The following is a 20,075-nucleotide window of genomic DNA, read 5'->3' as shown; positions in this document are numbered from 1 at the left end:
CTGGATTTTGAATGACATCCAACCTATGAACTGATGACGTCACCCAGGGTCCACTAACAATCGCATCGGTGTAGTGCATGTATATGCGTGGGTCAGATCATTATGGCCATCAGATCACTGACGTGCACACTCGTTATTACTGGTGCGGCAGTTATAGCCAACAGCCCGCGATGCATCACAGAAAACCCAGATTACGCAGATCACAGAGAACCTGGATTTCATGTAACCGGCCACATTCTGGATATCATATATAAAACTGCAAAGTACCAAGGCAGGTGTGGATATTAGAGCATTACACAGCGGCCGCCCACCCCCTCCCTCGCTCGCACAGTCACTCTCTCCCTGTCGTGTGCCCCCTTCCCTCCTCCTCATGCCCTCCCTCTCTCCAGGACCTTAGCTCCATGAAGTGATCACACTGTGGTTCACGTGTTTGTCCTGGCAATTACCTAATGTTACACATAACGGACCCTCTGAACCTTGCAAATGTGTGTTACGTGCCCTGACATGCAGTGGGGCATCCTGCTGGATGTAACGTATTGCGTCGCTAGATGCCACATCATATGGGATATTTATGTTGTAGTGGACGGCACTGTTGTGTCCATCTGACATCACTCCCAGGATCACATGAATTGTATCACACACTGCAGCCTGGCTGAGCGCCGAACGGTTGGAGCGAATGAGCCATTTCAAAGGTGATTATTTATTCTATTCATACTGTAATGGCTTGGTACAGCCCAGTCTCATGTTTTTTTTCGTGCGCCTGTCACAAAATGAATAATTTTCATGAGGGGGTTGTTTTTAACTCACTATTACTAACCCTACTCCTACCCCTCAACCCTAACCATAACCACAACCTAATCCTACTCCTTCCCCCAACCCTAACCATAACTGCCCCGACGTCCCTGCTTCACTTAGTTTTGTGCAGCCATCACGGAATGAATTTGAATGAACTTGTGCTGCCGTGATGAATATTGAGGCGCTTTTCGTCACAATATCATGAACCAATAGATTAATGTATATTTCGTGCTGCTGAATCACGACTTGCCGTGAGACCAGGTTGCTTGGTAATACAGTCGCGATGTGATTACTTCATGAGTTAGATGTTGTAACTGTCATATGATGTGTATTACAGTTGTGGTACCCCGTGCAAACACTCTGTGCTCCACCGCGCCAGGCCACTGAAATGCAAGAACTTATTACAACCGAGTTATTTTGGGTTTCACTTTGAGGAGCTGGTATATTGTCGATCTTGGTGGGATGTGGCAGAGCTGCTGTGTGTCTCACCTCACTGAAATGATCTTGATTCATCTGGTGGACTTACATTTTCAAGTGTTACAGTTAAACAGCAGAGACTATCCAAGCAGAGACTCCAAATAAGTGAAGGTTCTGCAGGTTTCAGCTGATTTGTTCTTGCACCAGCAGAATTTCTGTGCCTCAAAGCATCTACAGTGTAACGACATGCTTTGGCCAGCAGAGTGCAGTATGTGTGTGCGGGCACAGGCATCAGAACAGGACTTCACTGAACACTAATGTGGTGTCTGCAAGAAAAGCCAAAAAAAGGATATGATGAACTGATGGAAAAGAAAATGGATGAGAAACAACGGAGATCAGAGGAGATGTGTTTCATATAAATGTCTGTGAATAATGTGTGGAGAAAGTGAAGAAACAGGCAGAAATAAAGAAAAAATGAGACTGTGCCATGTTTACCAAATTCCTCCATTTGAGGATTGAAATAAAGTGGGAGAAACAATGAGGAAAAAGGAGATGAAAGGAGGTGGTGACTGGAGTAAAGAAGCAAAAAAAAAAAAAAAATGAAAGATGAAAATTGTAATCAGAGATCCATGTGTGCCACAATGAGAAACATGAGCGAAACAAGATAATAAAACATTTAAAAAAATTCAAAAACGTAAAACCCAACGCTGGGAAAAGATGAAAAACTGATAAACACTGATCCAAAAGAAGAGGAAAAACCTGCATGGATGACGGGATGTTTTTAACGGCTTTCAACATAAACCACAACTGTCTGCTATTTTACAAACTTTTTTTTATTTTCTCTCCACTCCATTCAATAAATACAAAATACAAACAGTTTCATATCCTTAAACAACACTGATAGAAATCCATAAAATATTACTTCATAAAAAACAGGCACATCCACTGCAGCAAAGCAACAAAATCAACAGGAAGAAGAAGCTGAAGCTTCCTGTTACAGAGTCTGAAACATGACACCCGTTAACCCAACAGGTTTTCTTATCGGTTGAGTAAAATGAAATTTTTTTCCTTTCCTTTGCTGACTGGCTCCAGTGAGAGCGACAGCAGCCGTGGCTCCAAAAAATAGAACGTGACAGTGAATTAAAAAAACAAATGTTTCTCACTCAAAAAGACAAAGACAGACCTCGATCAACACCAAAACAATCCAAGGCAGTCTGCTGTTCGACTAGCTATGTTTATGCCGTACGTCCAGTTGAGCTGCGCTGAAAAACAAAAGTTTAAATGTTTAGCAAAAAATGAAATTCCAGCAGAGACGGAAACAAGAAGCAGAAGGCAGCCATTTTTGTTAAGATCAGGATCGTCATAGCTTCATCCTTTCATGAGTCTTTCTGATTTTTTTTTTAACAATGGTGCCTTTTCTGCTCTTCTCTGTCCATTACAATCCTGAAGCTGATAACAAGGTGGGTGAGGAGGTGAGGGAGGGAGGGGGTGTCCTACCCCAGGGCACAGCTCTGGATTGGGACCGTGGGTTAAATGGGTCACTGGGTTGGAGTTTTTTTGTCATCAGTGTCTCCAGCTTCGCCTTTTGTCTGCAGGCTTCATGGTCTGATCGTCTTCCTCTTTGGAACAGACAGAAATCAAACGAAATCGCATTTAGACCCCACAATATGTCTCAGCCGCTGTGTGTCTGATGTGTTCAGTGCTCACCGAGGCATTCGGGACAGCATGAGCCTTCTCTGCGAGTGATGTTGGTGCATGTTATTATTGGGCACTGCTTCCTCTGACACTTAGTGACACCGTGCTGCACAGGATAAGGGAAGAGATGGCAGAGAGTTGTTAAAGAGAGGGAGTTAAATAACCAGTGATCGACAAACCGTCCACCTTGACTGTGTAAATCAGCTGTGGATTTGTGTATCTAATATATAAAGCTGACCGTGTGTGTGTGTGTTCATTATTTCATTTCATTTCATTTATATGGTGCCAAATCACAACAAAGTTGCCTCAAGGCGCTTCACACAAGTAAGGTCTAATTTTACCAACCCCTAGCGCAAGCACACAGGTGGCAGTGGTAAGGAAAAACTCGATGATTTGAGGAAGAAACCTCAAGCAGTCCAAACTCAAAGGGGCGACGCTCTGCTTGGGCCATGCTACCAACACAACTGACCAAACAATTTACAAAACAAATATACAGGAGGTGTTGCCGGTGCACAGGACGGGAGGGTTGCAGAAGTAGACACCACTCCCATCTCTGGATGGAGCAGCACCTCAAACAGACAGAAAAAACAGAATCAGGCATCAGAAAGACAACAAATACAGTATAATTTGTCAGCATTAAGCAACAAGAAAACCAGAAGAAATGTTAAAGTAAACGCTCGCCACTAGCCCTAAGCTTCATTAAAAGACCCAGAATTTAGATAAAGTTTAGGCCACGGCACGCTCCGTTTACTAATTAAATTAATTTAAAAGGGTAGAAAGCGGAGTAACATACTATGCCAGTATGCTAGCCATACGAAAAGGAAAATAAGTGCGTCTTAAGTCTGGACTTGAAAGTCTCTACAGAATCTGACTGTTTTATTGATGCGGGGGGAATCATTCCACAGAACAGGGGCACGATAAGAGAAAGCTCTGTGACCTGCAGACTAAAAGAGAGATTCAAAATTTACAGCACAGTCAGCCAAAGAGTGGGTCACAGGTCCTTAAACACTTTTGTTGGTATGGGATCAATTAAGCGGGTTGTGATTTTGTAGACGTTACAAGTTTTGTCAGCACGCCTAGTGAGATACTATCAAATTATGTAAATCTAGGTAATACCTCAGTAATGGCGCCCATCTCAATAGCAGACTGTAGTGGTTGGGTATGTTTAACCTAATGTCGTCTATTTTCTTCTCAAAGTAATCTAAGAAATCTTGTGCTGTAAAAGGAGAGCGAACTACAGGTGGTTGTCCATGAATAAGTGTTGCCATCGTGAGTTATGTTTGTTTTTGTTGATCAAATCAGACTAATAGGTCCGCTTTGTAGCCAGTAATGCATGCTTATAGTCTAAGATAGCATCGCATCACAGGAGGTGGCATACTTCTAATTTTGAAGGACGCCATTTCCGTTCTTGACCTCTAGCCTTATGCTTGAGGTCACACAATTAATCACTGAACCAAGATGACTGTGTCTTGGGGGGCGTGGTTTTAATAAAGGTGGTGCAATCATGTCGAGTGTAGTTTTGAGCGCTGAGTTTAAATGATCCACAAGACTGTCTACTGATTGGGTATTTTCCAAACATGAAGCTAAGATATCAGGCAGTCTAGCTTCGAGTTCAGTCATAGTTGAGGAGTTGATATATCACTGCAATGATAAATAAGATTGTTGTTCCACTAAACAAGGCAGCGAAACTGTAAACCTAACGAGTGATCACAGACCACTGATGTAAGAGGCATGATGTCAATATTTGTGACAGAAATACCACATGCGAGAACCAAATCCAGGGTATTTCCACTAATGTGCGTTGAATCCTGAATGCACTGCTGGAATCCTAATACATCCACAATTTACATAAAAGATTTGATTTATAATATATAAAGCTGACCGTGTGTGTGCGTGTGTGTGTTTGTTATGCACAGCCACAGTAATTAAGCAATCCAAGGTTACTGGGGGCTGTAGGTTGAACGCATACATGCGCAAACACACACACACATGCACGGTCAGCCTTATACAGTGGGGTAAAAAAGTATTTAGTCAGTCCCAGATTGTGCAGGTTCTCCTACTTGGAAAGATGAGAGAGGTCTGTAATTTTCATCATGAGAAAAAAAATCCAGAAAATCACATTGTAGGATTTTTAAAGAATTTATATGTAAATTATGGTGGAAAATAAGTATTTGGTCACCCACAAACAAGCAAGATTTCTGGCTCTCACAGACCTGTAACTTCTTCTTTGAGAAGCTCTTCTGTCCTCCACCTGTTACCTGTATTACTGGCACCTGTTGGGACTTGTTATCTGTATAAAAGACACCTGTCCACAGCCTCAAACAGTCACACTCCAAACTCAGCCATGGCCAAGCCCAAAGAGCTGTTGAAGGACACCAGGAAGAAAACTGTAGATGTGCACCAGGCTGGGAAGAGTGAATTTACAACAGTCAAGCAGGTTGGTGTGAATAAATCAACTGTGGGAGCAATTGTAAGAAAATGGAAGACATACAAGACCACTGATAATCTCCCTCGATCTGGGGCTCCACTCAAGATCTCATCCCGTGGGGTCAAAATGATCATGAGAACAGTGAGCAAAAATCCCAGAACTACACAGAGGGACCTGATGAATGACCTGCAGAGAGCTGGGACCAAAGTAATAAAGGCTACACACTACGCAGAGAGGGACTCAAATCCTGCAGTGCCAGGCGTGTCCCCCTGCTTAAGCCAGTACGTGTCCAGGCCTGTCTGAAGTTTGCCAGAGAGCATATGGATGATCCGGAAGAGGATTGGGAGAATATCATGTGGTCAGATAAAACCAAAATAGAACTTTTTAGTAAAAACTCAACTAGTCATGTTTGGAGGAAGACGAATGCTGAGTTGCATTCCAAGAACACCATATCTACTGTGAAGTTTTGGGGTGGAAACATCATGCTTTGGGGCTGTTTTTCTGCAAAGAGGAAAGGATGAGTGATCCATTTTAAGGGAAGAATGAACGTCACCATATATCATGAGATTTTAAGCCAAAACCTCCTTCCATCAGTGAGAGCATTGAAGATGCAACTTGGCTGGGTCTTCGAGCATGACAATGTGTTGTGTGGGCCACCGGAAGAGGAGGTACTGCTGGCCAATGCCAGAGGGCGCCCTGCCTGTTGTCAGGTTTCAGGCACCAGAGGGCACAGTTACCACCCAGGAGCCAGGACTAACAGCTGTCAGTAATCATCTCATCACCATCCCATCCCATAAAAGACTGGAGGAGACACCACATCTCTGCCGAGATATCAACTTACCTCACAGGTAACCTCACAGCCGTTTGACTGTGCCGTACGCACATGTTCTCTTTTTCTGAGTTGTGCAGGAGTTCCTGTCTACTACTGCCAGCTGGGAGCTGGGTCTGTGGTTAGTGGAGGAGTGACGTCTTCACTCCTCACTCCAAACCGGCTAAGTAGTACTTTTCAGGCTCTACAAGAACTGTGTTTCCTGTGTAGGTGGTGGAGGTGTTTTTCCCACCCTACTACAGTGAGAACTTATTTTTGCTGACTGTTTACTGGGTGTCCACACACCCACCCTTAACCTGTTTTTGTTCCTGCAAGCAGTACCGGATCTGACAGCTGGAAGCAGAGGCCACCTGGGGACTCGGGACTTGGCGGCTTCGGTATACTTCAACTTCAACTTCAACTTTTTTCTTATATAGCGCCAAATCACAACAAACAGTTGCCCCAAGGTGCTCCATATTGCAAGGCAAGGCCATACAATAATTATGAAAAACCCCAACGGTCAAAACGACCCCCTATGAGCAAGCACTTGGCAACAGTGGGAAGGAAAAACTCCCTTTTAACAGGAAGAAACCTCCAGCAGAACCAGGCTCAGGGAGGGGCAGTCTTCTGCTGAGACTGGTTGGGGCTGAGGGAAAAAAACAGGAAAAGGACATGCCGTGAAGGGGGGCAGAGATCGATCACTAATGATTAAATGCAGAGTGATGCATACGGAGCAAAAAGAGAAAGAAACAGTGCATCATGGGAACCCCCCCACAATCTACGTCTAAAGCAGCATAACCAAGGGATGGTCCAGGGTCACCCGATCCAGCCCTAACTATAAGCCTTAGCGAAAAGGAAAGTTTTAAGCCTAATCTTAAAAGTAGAGAGGGTATCTGTCTCCCTGATCTGAATTGGGAGCTGGTTCCACAGGAGAGGAGCCTGAAAGCTGAAGGCTCTGCCTCCCATTCTACTCTTACAAACCCTAGGAACTACAAGTAAGCCCGCAGTCTGAGAACGAAGCGCTCTAATGGGGTAATATGGTACTACGAGGTCCCTAAGATAAGATGGGACCTGATTATTCAAAACCTTATAAGTAAGAAGAAGAATTTTAAATTCTATTCTAGAATTAACAGGAAGCCAATGAAGAGAGGCCAACACGGGTGAGATATGCTCTCTCCTGCTAGTCCCCGTCAGTACTCTAGCTGCAGCATTCTGAACCAACTGAAGGCTTTTTAGGGAACTTTTAGGACAACCTGATAATAATGAATTACAATAGTCCAGCCTAGAGGAAACAAATGCATGAATTAGTTTTTCAGCATCACTCTGAGACAAGACCTTTCTGATTTTAGAGATATTGCGTAAATGCAAAAAGGCAGTCCTACATATTTGTTTAATATGCGCTTTGAATGACATATCCTGATCAAAAATGACTCCAAGATTTATCACAGTATTACTAGAGATCAGGGAAATGCCATCCAGAGTAACGATCTGGTTAGACACCATGCTTCTAAGATTTGTGGGGCCAAGTACAATAACTTCAGTTTTATCTGAGTTTAAAAGCAGGAAATTAGAGGTCATCCATGTCTTTATGTCTGTAAGACAATCCTGCAGTTTAGCTAATTGGTGTGTATCCTCTGGCTTCATGGATAGATAAAGCTGGGTATCATCTGCGTAACAATGAAAATTTAAGCAATACCGTCTAATAATACTGCCTAAGGGAAGCATGTATAAAGTGAATAAAATTGGTCCTAGCACAGAACCTTGTGGAACTCCATAATTAACTTTAGTCTGTGAAGAAGATTCCCCATTTACATGAAAAAACTGTAATCTATTAGACAAATATGATTCAAACCACCGCAGCGCAGTGCCTTTAATACCTATGACATGCTCTAACCTCTGTAATAAAATTTTATGGTCAACAGTATCAAAAGCAGCACTGAGGTCCAACAGAACAAGCACAGAGATAAGTCCACTGTCCGAAGCCATAAGAAGATCATTTGTAACCTTCACTAATGCTGTTTCTGTACTATGATGAATTCTAAAACCTGACTGAAACTCTTCAAATAGACCATTCCTCTGCAGGTGATCAGTTAGCTGTTTTACAACCACCCTCTCAAGAATCTTTGAGAGAAAAGGAAGGTTGGAAATTGGCCTATAATTAGCTAAGATAGCTGGGTCAAGTGATGGCTTTTTAAGTAATGGTTTAATTACTGCCACCTTAAAGGCCTGTGGTACATAACCAACTAACAAAGATAGATTGATCATATTTAAGATTGAAGCATTAAATAATGGTAGGACTTCCTTGAGCAGCCTGGCAGGAATGGGGTCCAATAAACATGCCGATGGTTTGGACGAAGCAACCAATGAAAATAACTCAGACAGAACAACCAGAGAGAAAGAGTCTAACCAAATACCGGCATCACTGAAAGCAGCCAAAGATAACGATACATCTTTGGGATGGTTATGAGTAATTTTTTCTCTAATAGTCAAACTTTTGTTAGCAAAGAAAGTCATGAAGTCATTACTAGTTAAAGTTAATGGAATACTCAGCTCAATAGAGCTCTGACTCTTTGTCAGCCTAGCTACAGTGCTGAAAAGAAACCTGAGGTTATACTTATTTTCTTCAATTAGTGATGAGTAGAAAGATGTCCTAGCTTTACGGAGGGCTTTTTTATAGAGCAACAAACTCTTTTTCCAGGCTAAGTGAAGATCTTCTAAATTAGTGAGACGCCATTTCCTCTCCAACTTACGGGTTATCTGCTTTAAGCTACGAGTTTGTGAGTTATACCACGGAGTCAGACACTTCTGATTTACTGCAGGTCTTTGTTGGCGGCGGAACCTTGTGGGCCCCGGCTCTTCTCTGGATAGGCGTCTCCTACCCTCGGGCCTGCCCACATGTCACTTATTGTATCTTGTGATTGACGTCTAAAAGCAGTATTTGACCTGTTGTGCACTTTTGCCGCAATAAATTGTATTTATTGGATTATCTATTGACCATTCATTTGCGCCCCCTGTTGTGGGTCCGTGCATTACACTTTCCCCAACAGGATATCTCGGCCAACGTCATGGATCCCAAGGGGCACAACCCACCCGTTGAACAGTCAATGGAGACGCAAGGTGCACAGGCTTCTGCAGGAGGAATAATGGGTGAGTTGCAGCAATTCTTGGCCGCCTTCACTGCTCGGTTGGATTTGGTAACCGAGCAGAATGTACTACTCAATCGTAGGTTGGAGGCTCTCACCGCACAGGTGGAAGCGTGGGCACAGGGTGCACCTGCTGCTCCTCCTCCTGCCGACTTGTTGCAGGGACCCTCCTGTGGTCGTTCAACAGACCCCCCCCCCCAGCAGGGTGGCTTATGTTGTCAATTTGCTTCGAGGTGAGGCACGCGCCTGGGCTACAGCGCTTTGGGAGCAGAATTCACGGCTCCTAACAACATACACTGGGTTCGTACGGGAATTCAGACAAGTGTTTGATCACCCTAATCGAGGCGAATCTGCTTCCACTCTGCTGCTGTCCATTCGACAGGGGCGTCGGAGCGCTGCAGAGTATGCAGTCGACTTCCGTGTCACAGCCGCGAGGGCCGGCTGGAATACGGTAGCGGTCCGCACCGCCTTCGTAAATGGACTGTCTTCGGTCCTGAAGGAGCACCTGGTGGGTAGAGATGAGCCGCGGGATTTAGACGGGCTTATTGATTTAGTCATACGTTTAGACAACCGATTGGAAGAACGTCGACGGGAGCGAGACAAAGGACGTGGCCGGGCACGCGCCGCCCCTCTCCCTTCCCGGTCCGAAGCAGCCCCGCCTTCCCCACGCTCCAGAGCCAGAATGCTCCGTGTGACGACAGCTCCCCCTGCTGACGAAGCTATGGACACGAGCAGGGCCAAAATAAAATTAGAAAACAGACAGAGGAGGCTGGCCCGCGGAGAGTGCTTTTTCTGCGGCTCTAATGAGCATTTGCAGAAACAATGCCCCAAGCGGTTAAACACCAATGCTCACCCTTAGAGATTGGGCTAAGGGTGGGCCATAACACAAACGCGGGTAATGCATGAAAATCCGCACGAATCCCAGTTGTGATTCTCTGTGGGGATTTAACCCTTCAAGCCCCAGCACTAATCGACACGGGGTCAGAAGGGAATCTGCTAGATAGCAGATGGGCTAAAGAAGTAGGGCTCCCTCTAGTGGCCCTTCCTTCACCAGTGAGGGTATGGGCACTAGATGGCACCCTCCTTCCACTCATAACACACCAGACACAGCCCTTAACACTGGTTGTGTCTGGAAACCACAGGGAGGAGATTGTGTTCTTCGTAACACCTTCTACCTCCAGGGTTATTTTGGGCTATCCATGGATTAGTAAGCACAATCCCTGGATCGATTGGCCATCTGGGGTTGTGGCTCAATGGAGCGAAACCTGCCACCAGGAGTGATTAAGATCCTCGGTCCCACCCGGTGTGACTGCTAAAGAGGAGGTTCGAGTCCCTCCCAATCTCATGGCGGTGCCAGCTGAGTACCACGATCTTGCTGATGTTTTCAGCAAAGATCTGGCACTCACGCTTCCCCCGCATCGACCGTATGATTGTGCCATTGATTTGATCCCGGGCGCTGAGTTTCCGTCCAGCAAACTGTACAACCTCTCACGCCCCGAGCGCGAATCGATGGAGACCTACATCCGGGACTCTTTAGCTGCCGGGTTGATCCAGAACTCTTCCTCCCCGTTAGGTGCTGGTTTCTTTTTTGTGGGCAAGAAGGACGGCAGACTCCGTCCATGCATTGATTTTAGAGGGCTGAACGAGATCACGGTTCGCAACCGATACCCGTTGCCCCTATTAGATTCAGTGTTCACGTCCCTGCATGGAGCCAAAATATTTACGAAATTGGATCTTAGGAATGCGTATCACCTGGTTTGGATCCGGAAGGGAGACGAATGGAAGACGGTATTTAACACTGGACTTCGTCACGGGTCTCCCTGTGTCCCAGGGTATGACAACCATCCCTACAATAGTGGACCGTTTCTGCAAGGCGGCCCACTTCATGGCCCTCCCGAAGCTCCCGACAGCCCAGGAGACTGCAGACCTCCTGGTCCACCACGTCATACGTCTGCATGGTATCCCTGCGAACATCGTCTCGGATCGTGGTCCCCAGTTCTCCTCGCAAGTCTGGAGGAGTTTCTGTAGGGAATTGGGGGCCACCGTGAGCCTTACGTCCGGGTACCACCCACAGACCAACGGACAAGCAGAGCGGGCTAATCAAGAGCTGGAACAGGCCCTACAGTGTATGACCTCCGCGCACCTGACGGCCTGGAGTCAACATCTGGCCTGGATCGAGTCCGCTCATAACAGTCAAGTTTCATCAGCAACCGGCCTCTCCCCATTTGAAGCGTGTTTGAGGTACCAGCCCCCACTGTTTCCGGCTGTGGAGGGAGAGGTCGGGGTTCCCTCAGTCCAGGCCCACCTCAGGAGGTGCCGTCGGGTGTGGCGTACAGCCCGCTCTGCCCTGCTGAAAGCCCGGACGAGGGTGAAGAGCCATGCAGACCGCCGACGTGCCCCGGCCCCAGAATATCAGCCCGGGCAGGAGGTCTGGCTGTCAACAAAGAACATTCCTCTCAACACGGAGTCACAAAAACTGATGGACAGATATATCGGACCATTTCAGATCACCAAAATCATCACTCCAGCCGCAGTGAAGCTGAAACTCCCGGCTTCACTGCGGATCCATCCAGTTTTCCATGTCTCCAAAATCAAACCATACCACACCTCGGACCTTTGCGCCCCCGGACCAGCGCCGCCTCCTGCCCGCATCATCGACGGCGAGCCTGCGTGGACTGTCCGCAGGCTCCTGGATGTTCGCCGGAGGGGTCGGGGTCTCCAATATCTGGTGGACTGGGAGGGTTACGGACCTGAAGAACGCTCCTGGGTGAAGAGAAGCTTCATCCTGGATCCGGCCCTCCTCGCCGAGTTCTACCAGCGACACCCCGACAAGCTGGGTCGGGCGCCAGGAGGCGCCCGTTGAGGGGTTATCCTGTTGTGTGGGCCACCCGAAGAGGAGGTACTGCTGGCCAACGCCAGAGGGCGCCCTGCCTGTTGTCGGGTTTCAGGCACCAGAGGGAGCATTTACCACCCAGGAGCCAGGACTAACAGCTGTCAGTAATCATCTCATCACCATCCCATCCCATAAAAGACTGGAGGACACCACATCTCTGCCGAGATATCAGCTTACCTCACAGGTAACCTCTCAGCCGTTTGACTGTGCCGTACGCACATGTTCTCTTTTTCTAAGTTTTGCAGGAGTTCCTGTCTACTACTGCCAGCTGGGAGCTGGGTTTGTGGTTAGTGGAGGAGTGACGTCTTCACCCCTCACTCCAAACCAGCTAAGTAGTACTTTTCAGGCTCTACACGAACTGTTTCCTGTGTAGGTGGTGGAGGTGTTTTTCCCACCCTACTACAGTGAGAACTTATTTTTGCTGACTGTTTACTGGGTGTCCACACACCCACCCTTAACCTGTTTTTGTTCCTGCAAGCAGTACCGGATCTGACAGCTGGAAGCAGAGGCCACCTGGGGACTCGGGACTTGGCGGCTTCGGTATACTGCAGGTCTCTGTTGGCGGCGGAACCTTGTGGGCCCCGGCTCTTCTCTGGATAGGCGTCTCCTACCCTCGGGCCTGCCCACACGTCACTTATTGTATCTTGTGATTGACTGTGTAAAAGCAGTATTTGACCTGTTGTGCACTTTTGCCGCAATAAATTGTATTTATTGGATTATCTATTGACCGTTCATTTCCGCCCCCTGTTGTGGGTCCGTGAATTACACTTTCCCCAACACAATGATCTCAAACACCGCTCGGGCAACGAAGGAGTGGCTCCGTAAAAAGCATTTCAAGGTCCTGTAGTGGCCAAGCCAGTCTCCAGACATCAACCCCATGGAAAATCTGTGGAGGGAGTTGAAAGTCCATGTTGCCCAGCGACAGCCCCAAAACATCACTGCTTTAGAGGAGATCTGCATGGAGGAATGGGCCAAAATACCAGCTACAGTGTGTGCAAACCCGGTGAAGACTTAAAGGAAACATTTGACCTCTGTCATTGCCAACAAAGATTATGTTACAAAGTATTGAGTTGAACTTTTGTTATTGACCAAATACTTATTTTCCAGCATAATTTACAAATAAATTCTTTAAAAATCCTACAATGTGATTTCCTGGATTTTGTTTTCTCATTTTGTCTCTCACAGTTGAAGTGTAGCTATGTTGAAAATTACAGACCTCTCTCATCTTTCTATGTAGAACTTGCAAAATCAGGGACTGACTAAATACTTTTTTGTCCCACTGTATTTACTCCTGTGAATGGTTTTAATATTTAATAATAACGTGTTACGCTGTTAACGTACATTAACTGCTTTCAAAAAGGAATCAATATTTATTTTAAAAATAACTGATATATTCAGTCCCTCGTGTCATTTTTCAGATTTGAAATGTATGTACCTTTCATAAGTCAATTATGACACCACAGAACTGGGAAAAAAAAAAATGTTTATCATCTGCTGCATGCCGAAATCACCTGCATTATTTATTTATTTATTTATTGACCAAATACTTTTTTCCACCATAATTTACAAATAAACTCTTTAAAAATCCTACAATGTGATTTTCTGGATTTTTTTTTCTCATTTTGTCTCTCATAATTGAAGTGTACCTACATATGATGAAAATTACAGACCTCTCTCATCTTTCTAAGTAGGAGAACTTGCACAATCAGGGACTGACTAAATACTTTTTTATCCCACTGTATATTAAATCTCAACCCGTTCAGCGGAGCCCTTATTTTTGGAGTTCACGTGGTACTCAAGTCAGGTTTAGCTGAGCAATGAAGTTACATCCGTAACTTTTCAAAAAGACTGTTGTGGGCTGGGGTGTTTGGCTGGCTTGGCTTGCATTCAGGACTGAGTGGCTGAGCATTAGGACCTCACCCTGAACACCTGAGGCTTGTTTTCACATGCAGGTCATCAGGACTCACAGCTGTGGTGTATTTTGTCTTGATCAGAGATTGCTACATTTAAACCTTGAATGCACAGTGTGTGATTGCCAGAGACTCGACCTTGTGAGCAGACGTGTGAGATCGACGTCAGGAGAACAATCTCACCATTACGGACGCAGCGACCGCTCCAGGTTTGACGTCACAGTCTGTGAAGGAGGATTGGGTGAGGTCTCACGCTCTTCAGCACACTTCCTGAGGTAATTTGGTTTTGGTGACTTTTATGAAGTAATGACAGTGGATTTGGTGTCCCTCACACCTTGTGTTATTGAGCTGTCACGTTATGCTAATTGTCTAATCAGCTTCTGCTGCAGTGGAGATTTGAACTGAGTTGTTCCGTGCCTGCAGGGTGAGAAAGTCCCCCATGGGTGACTTTGGATCCCAGAGGGACCTCGGCTGTGGTTATTACTCCTGGAGCTGGCGGGATGTCCTCTGGGGGGTGTTGGTCCCTACATGTCGTCCGGGGGGGTGTTAGCGTTTTTTTTGTTTGCAAGCTTAAGTTTGGGTTGTGTTTTTTCTTTTCTCCTCTTCCCGGGGTTTGATGGGACGGTCCTCTGGGGAGGGGGGGTTGGTATGGTTGTTTGTGTTTGTCTTTTTTTTGTTTTATGACTAAGCAGACTTTAACACATAGTTGGAAGAAGGCTGAGTGCACAGGTTCAAGAACTCCTGGCCAAAATTATGCAAAGTGAACAACTAAAGCAAGAGTCGACAGGAATGAACGCAAAGGTGGAGACTCTAACAGGTTTGCTAAATGAAACAGAGGGCAAGACCATTAAAGTCAACAAAGGATGTCTCTGCACTGGAGTGTCAGCTGCGGAGCAGTCTGCTGCAGAGAGGCTCAGGGTGGGAAAGGATGAGCTCCAGGATGAGAGTGATGGTCTCAGCACGGAGTTCCCTGTTGACAGAGAAGAGGCGGCTGGAAGCGTGCGTTATCCAGCTGAGGGAAGAGCTGGAGAGGCTCAACATTGAGATGATCAATGACTGCATGAAGAAATTAACATTGCAGGTGGAGCAGCTGATGATGGAGCTGTCGTCAGAGCACAGTAACGCACAGCTCCTGGAGACGGGCCTTTCCCAGCTGGATCGTCAGCACAAGGAGCTGAAACTGAAGCTGAAGGAGGTGTTTTTGTTCCCAGCCAACATTCCAGCCATGGTCCCTGGAGGGGGGCTTTGTTTTTTTCTGGCCCAGGTCCGTGTGGTCGCCGGGAGGCTTCCCGTGAGGGTGGGGTACTGTTGTGGGCTGGGGTGTTTGGCTGGCTTGGTTTTTGTTTTCTGTTTCTCCCACCAGGTGGTATGCATTCAGGACTGAGTGGCTGAGCATTAGGACCTCACCCTGAACACCTGAGGCTTGTTTTCACATGCAGGTCATCAGGACTCACAGCTGTGGTGTATTTTGTCTTGATCAGAGATTGCTGCATTTAAACCTTGAATGCACAGTGTGTGATTGCCAGAGACTCGACCTTGTGAGCAGACTCTGTGAGATCGACGTCAGGAGAACAATCTCACCATTACGGATGCAGCGACCGCTCCAGGTTTGATGCCACAGTCTGTGAAGGAGGATTGGGTGAGGTCTCACGCTCTTCAGCACACTTCCTGAGGTAATTTGGTTTTGGTGACTTTTATGAAGTAATGACAGTGGATTTGGTGTCCCTCACACCTTGTGTTATTGAGCTGTCACGTTATGCTAATTGTCTAATCAGCTTCTGCTGCAGTGGAGATTTGAACTGAGTTGTTCCGTGCCTGCAGGGTGAGAAGCTGATGTATAGATTTAAGCCAGGAAGTGTTTGCTGATTGCGTGCACCTTTGAGTTGTGTCTCACCTTTGAGTTGTGTGGAGTTGGACTCACCTCCATGTTTTCTTTCTTCACAGACTTGGTTTGTCGCGGCCACCTGGGGGGTGTCGGCGGGGTCCCTGGGTCCGAACTGCTGTGGCTCCGGACCGTTTGCGCTGTTGAGAGCGCGCCGTGTTTTCACCTCACCAGACCGCGGACGTTTTAGTTGTTTAGCACGTCACTCACTGTTATGTTTATTAAATTCTGTTATACTTTGAACCGTGCTCTGCTTATTTTATGCTGGGTCCTTTCAAACACTGGGTCGGTGCTCCGACCGCGTCCGAAACATAACAAAGACACTGTCACTGCAGCTCCTCTTCAGGCAACCAAGAGGATGCCTGAAGATTTTTGTAACTCAAAATAGAGAAAAAAAAAACTCATCCATGATAGCAGCTTGTAAGATTCTTGGTTCTTGCTGAGGGTGAGTACTTTTTAACATTATACATTATACACTAGCCATTAGCTGTTTATTGTTATTTTATTCCTTCATTTTTAACTGCTTATGTGCATCCACAACGCAGGCTGTTTATTGTCATAGAAAAACATCTCACACACAGGTGTTTTTTTTTGTTTGTTTGTTTTTTCAGGACTGAAACTGATGAAACTACTATGATGAACTGTTTGTGGACACTCTCAGTCCTTTTCCACCAGAAAAAAATTATCTATAGACACAGGGGCTAAGGCACAGATAAATGCGCTACACGGCCAAAATGTTGTAGCTGGTGCTCCCTGACAATGCTCTTAAGTACCCATTCATTTGATTCAAAGTCATTTCAGTTGTTCTAGCAGTACTTAAGGATCCTCCAAAGAGGATGACTATTATGGGCTTAGGTCACTGTTTAGCATCTTTGTCTCGCAACCATACAGTAGGAGGATCATAGGACCTGATAAGCTCATAATAAATGGCTGCTGAAAGGACACAGGACTGCACTCTAATGCTAGCTTGGAAAAGTTGGAGAATCTTCTAGGAGCTAATATGCTAAAGACAAATGACCACTTAAGGACACCAGAGTTGAACACACTGCATCCACATGAACTGGGAAATAAACAGTGGTGGGCACAGATAACCAAAAAATTAACTTCAAGATTCAAACTTCAAACTTTTAAAGATAAACCGATAAACCACCCAAAAATGTATCGGAAGTTACAGATAATCGATAACCGATAATTTCCGGTGTTGTCTATGGGACATCTGCAGTTACTAAAGAGCTGAAATTGATTTTTAACACGATCGCTTTTGAAAGCATCAAAAGCAGTAAAAAACCTAAAGAATAAGCAAGAATGTTTGACCATGCTGCCCCCTGCAGGAAGCAACACAGACAAATCCTGAGAGCACCCACGAAATCAACTCTTTACTAATCATAATCATTTTTCTTTCAAGATTTTGCCCCTGCTGGAAGCTCTTGTTTACAACAGCGCTCCCACCACAGAGCCAAACCAAGAGCAGCCATAAGGCCAGCTCCCTATCAATTTCAACACTCCGGTCAGGCGGAGGTCTTGAAAAATAAAGTCATACTTTTGAAAATACTGATAGAATAACTCCATTAATGGCAATTCTGTCATTTGTACAAAGTTAAAATATAACATATATCGTTTAATGTTGAATAAGGCACTAATTCTGAGGTTTTGTAACAAACACAGACCGCAAAGCATTCTGGGTAAAAGTGCTAAACAGTGATTGGTTCAGTAATCCATTATGTAAACCAACACGTTAATGTGACGTGTGTCGTGTGTTGGTTTAAAGATAAATGTGCTTTTGTAAAATATTCCATTTTTATTTGTAAAAACAGGCATTTTTACGGAGTCCTGGAAGTGTCATCGCAATTGCATGTTTTAAAACTTTTATGATGTTGTAAAACGTGCACTCAATATTAGTAAGTAAGTCAATTTATTTATATAGTGCCTTTCACAGACATAAGGCCATGTACACACGTTGTCGGGTATTTGTAAAACCGAATATCTTACCCTTTCAGTTTGGGGAAAAAACTTCATCCACACTACGTCGTTTAAAAAAAAAAATCCATCCACGTCGAACCGTATAAATGTGTTGTAATTAGTCTGCCAAACCTTTGGGTGGCGGTACTGATTAAAATTCTATCCAATCAGGAGCCTTATTCTCTTGTCGTCACTTCCACAAAAACTAAAAACATGGCGCCAACCTCATTCGTGTGGACCGATAAGGAGTCGGAATTACTTCTAACCGTAGTTTTAGAATACAAAGTTAACATATATGCACACAAAAAGCGCCTGGACAATGGACAATACCAACACTGAGAGCAGCCATGTACCCAGACGTTTAATACTGCCATGAACACTCCTGGCCAGTAGACGGCAGTAGCGGCCTTGAAAAAATGTCAAACAAAATTCCAGATAATCCGTGTCTGCTATATTTACGATGCGTGGAATTTAACAAACGCAAATGCACTAACGTCTATAAACCCAGAGAATATATTCACGAGAGTTTTAGGCACTAGAGTTTAATGCTGTTATCTGTGGACCCTGAACAGAGTGTCTGAAATACATTTGTTCTGTCGTGAACGTCTGAGATTACCTTATGCTACCCATAATGCATTGCTGCCTGGCACAGCATGTGCTCACAAAACCTTAAACATTAGCACATTACTTTAAAACGAAAACATATATCTGATATTTTCACTTTATAAACTTCAGACATGACAATAATTTTAAATAACTTGTCTAAAATGAGTGGTTAAAATTTGAACCATAAGTTAAACATGCATGCCTCTGGATGACTTGGTGACATTGCGATTATGTTAGTATGGGATTAAAGGAAATGACTTTTTTTTTGGGTTACCAGTTCTCCTTTGCTTACAGACGATAGAGTGGTTTCTGATTGCAGAGGGTAGAACAACATGCTTATTAGGAAATTTTTAACAGGTAGATCTCAACAGCTTTAACAGTTTTAAAAATGTTTTTCACTGTTCAGCTTAGTTTAGTACGTTATGGGTCTAAAAGGTATCGGACAGTAATTCATCGGAAGATAATTAGTCCGATGATGGTTTTTAAATTTATCTTAAAAGATAATCCGATAATGAAAACATTATCTTCGATAATTATCTGTTATCGGATTATTGGAAGTGTGCCCACCACTGGAAATAAATATATCAAAAAGCTGAGTCAGTTTGTAATCACAGAGCTAAATGAAAAAAAACAAGGGAACAGATCCACCTGCTTTCAAAGCAAAAGATTTCTGTATAGTGAACAGTTCGCTGCAGGATGTGATCACACACATTAGAAAATTAAGAGCAACTTATAGGAAAACTTTTCCACTCCAGGCAAATTTAAATCTGAACAGGTAGCGGTATAGCTTTTCTCTAGTTTTTCACACCTGGTTGTTTACCATACATTTGACCTTTACCATGGCACCTGGGTAGCAAATGGATGTGATGCTACCAGTAGCTATGTATAACTGTCAGAAAAGTGACCTTTTTCGGCTCTCCTAATACTCACATCACACCAGCAGTTGATGCACTTCATCTCCCCGACCAGCGGAACCCAGGGGTGCCAGTTGTCACTGTTATGGTAATAGTTCTTGCCAAACTTGCAGTGTCGGGGGCTGTCAGCTTGCATCATGTCACTGTGTTCGAAGCCTGCAGGGCCCCTGTCCTCATCCGGACACTCCTTACAGCAGTCAGAGGGACTACGTCTCACCGGGTGACTGCAGGTCAGCACAGGACACGTCACCTTCTCACAGTGTACCTCACCTGTTGACCCCTGTGGATGCAATGATAACTTATGAATAAATTAACACACTATTTTGCATATTTGTGCAGTCCTGTGCAAACATTGAGCATTTGACGTTTTGGGTTTTTTTTCCATAAATGGGTCAAAAGAAAAACAGTTGAATTCAATTTATTTTCGAGAGCACACAACATTTTATCACACCAAGGTGCTACACAGGAGTAATGTCTAACTTTACCCAACTTTGAGCAAGCACACTGGCAACCATGTTAAAGAAAAAATCCCTGTCTTTTTTTTAATGGGAAGAAATCTGAAGCAGACCGAACTCAGTGGGGTAACCATGTGCTTTTTCCATTAAAAAATAAAAAACTAAATCAA

At 44.9% G+C, this 20,075-nt stretch overlaps 1 protein-coding gene across 1 annotated transcript in view; it reads right to left on the bottom strand.

Annotated features, from left to right (window-relative positions):
* Window positions 1-2,035: 2,035 nt before the first annotated feature.
* Window positions 2,036-20,075, bottom strand: part of chrd (chordin) — a 94,076-nt gene continuing 76,036 nt past the window's right edge. The window contains exons 19-21 of the mRNA XM_034167800.1: window positions 19,467-19,730; window positions 2,920-3,013; window positions 2,036-2,831 (exon numbers count right to left, since the gene is read on the bottom strand). Coding sequence (XP_034023691.1) covers window positions 2,776-2,831; window positions 2,920-3,013; window positions 19,467-19,730 — 414 coding nt within the window. The 3' untranslated portion in view covers window positions 2,036-2,775. The remainder of the gene's footprint in view (window positions 2,832-2,919; window positions 3,014-19,466; window positions 19,731-20,075) is intronic.

Source organism: Thalassophryne amazonica, chromosome 4 (assembly GCF_902500255.1).
Source record: "Thalassophryne amazonica chromosome 4, fThaAma1.1, whole genome shotgun sequence".
NCBI lineage: Eukaryota > Metazoa > Chordata > Actinopteri > Batrachoidiformes > Batrachoididae > Thalassophryne > Thalassophryne amazonica.
This window is presented reverse-complemented; position numbering and strand designations above follow the sequence as displayed.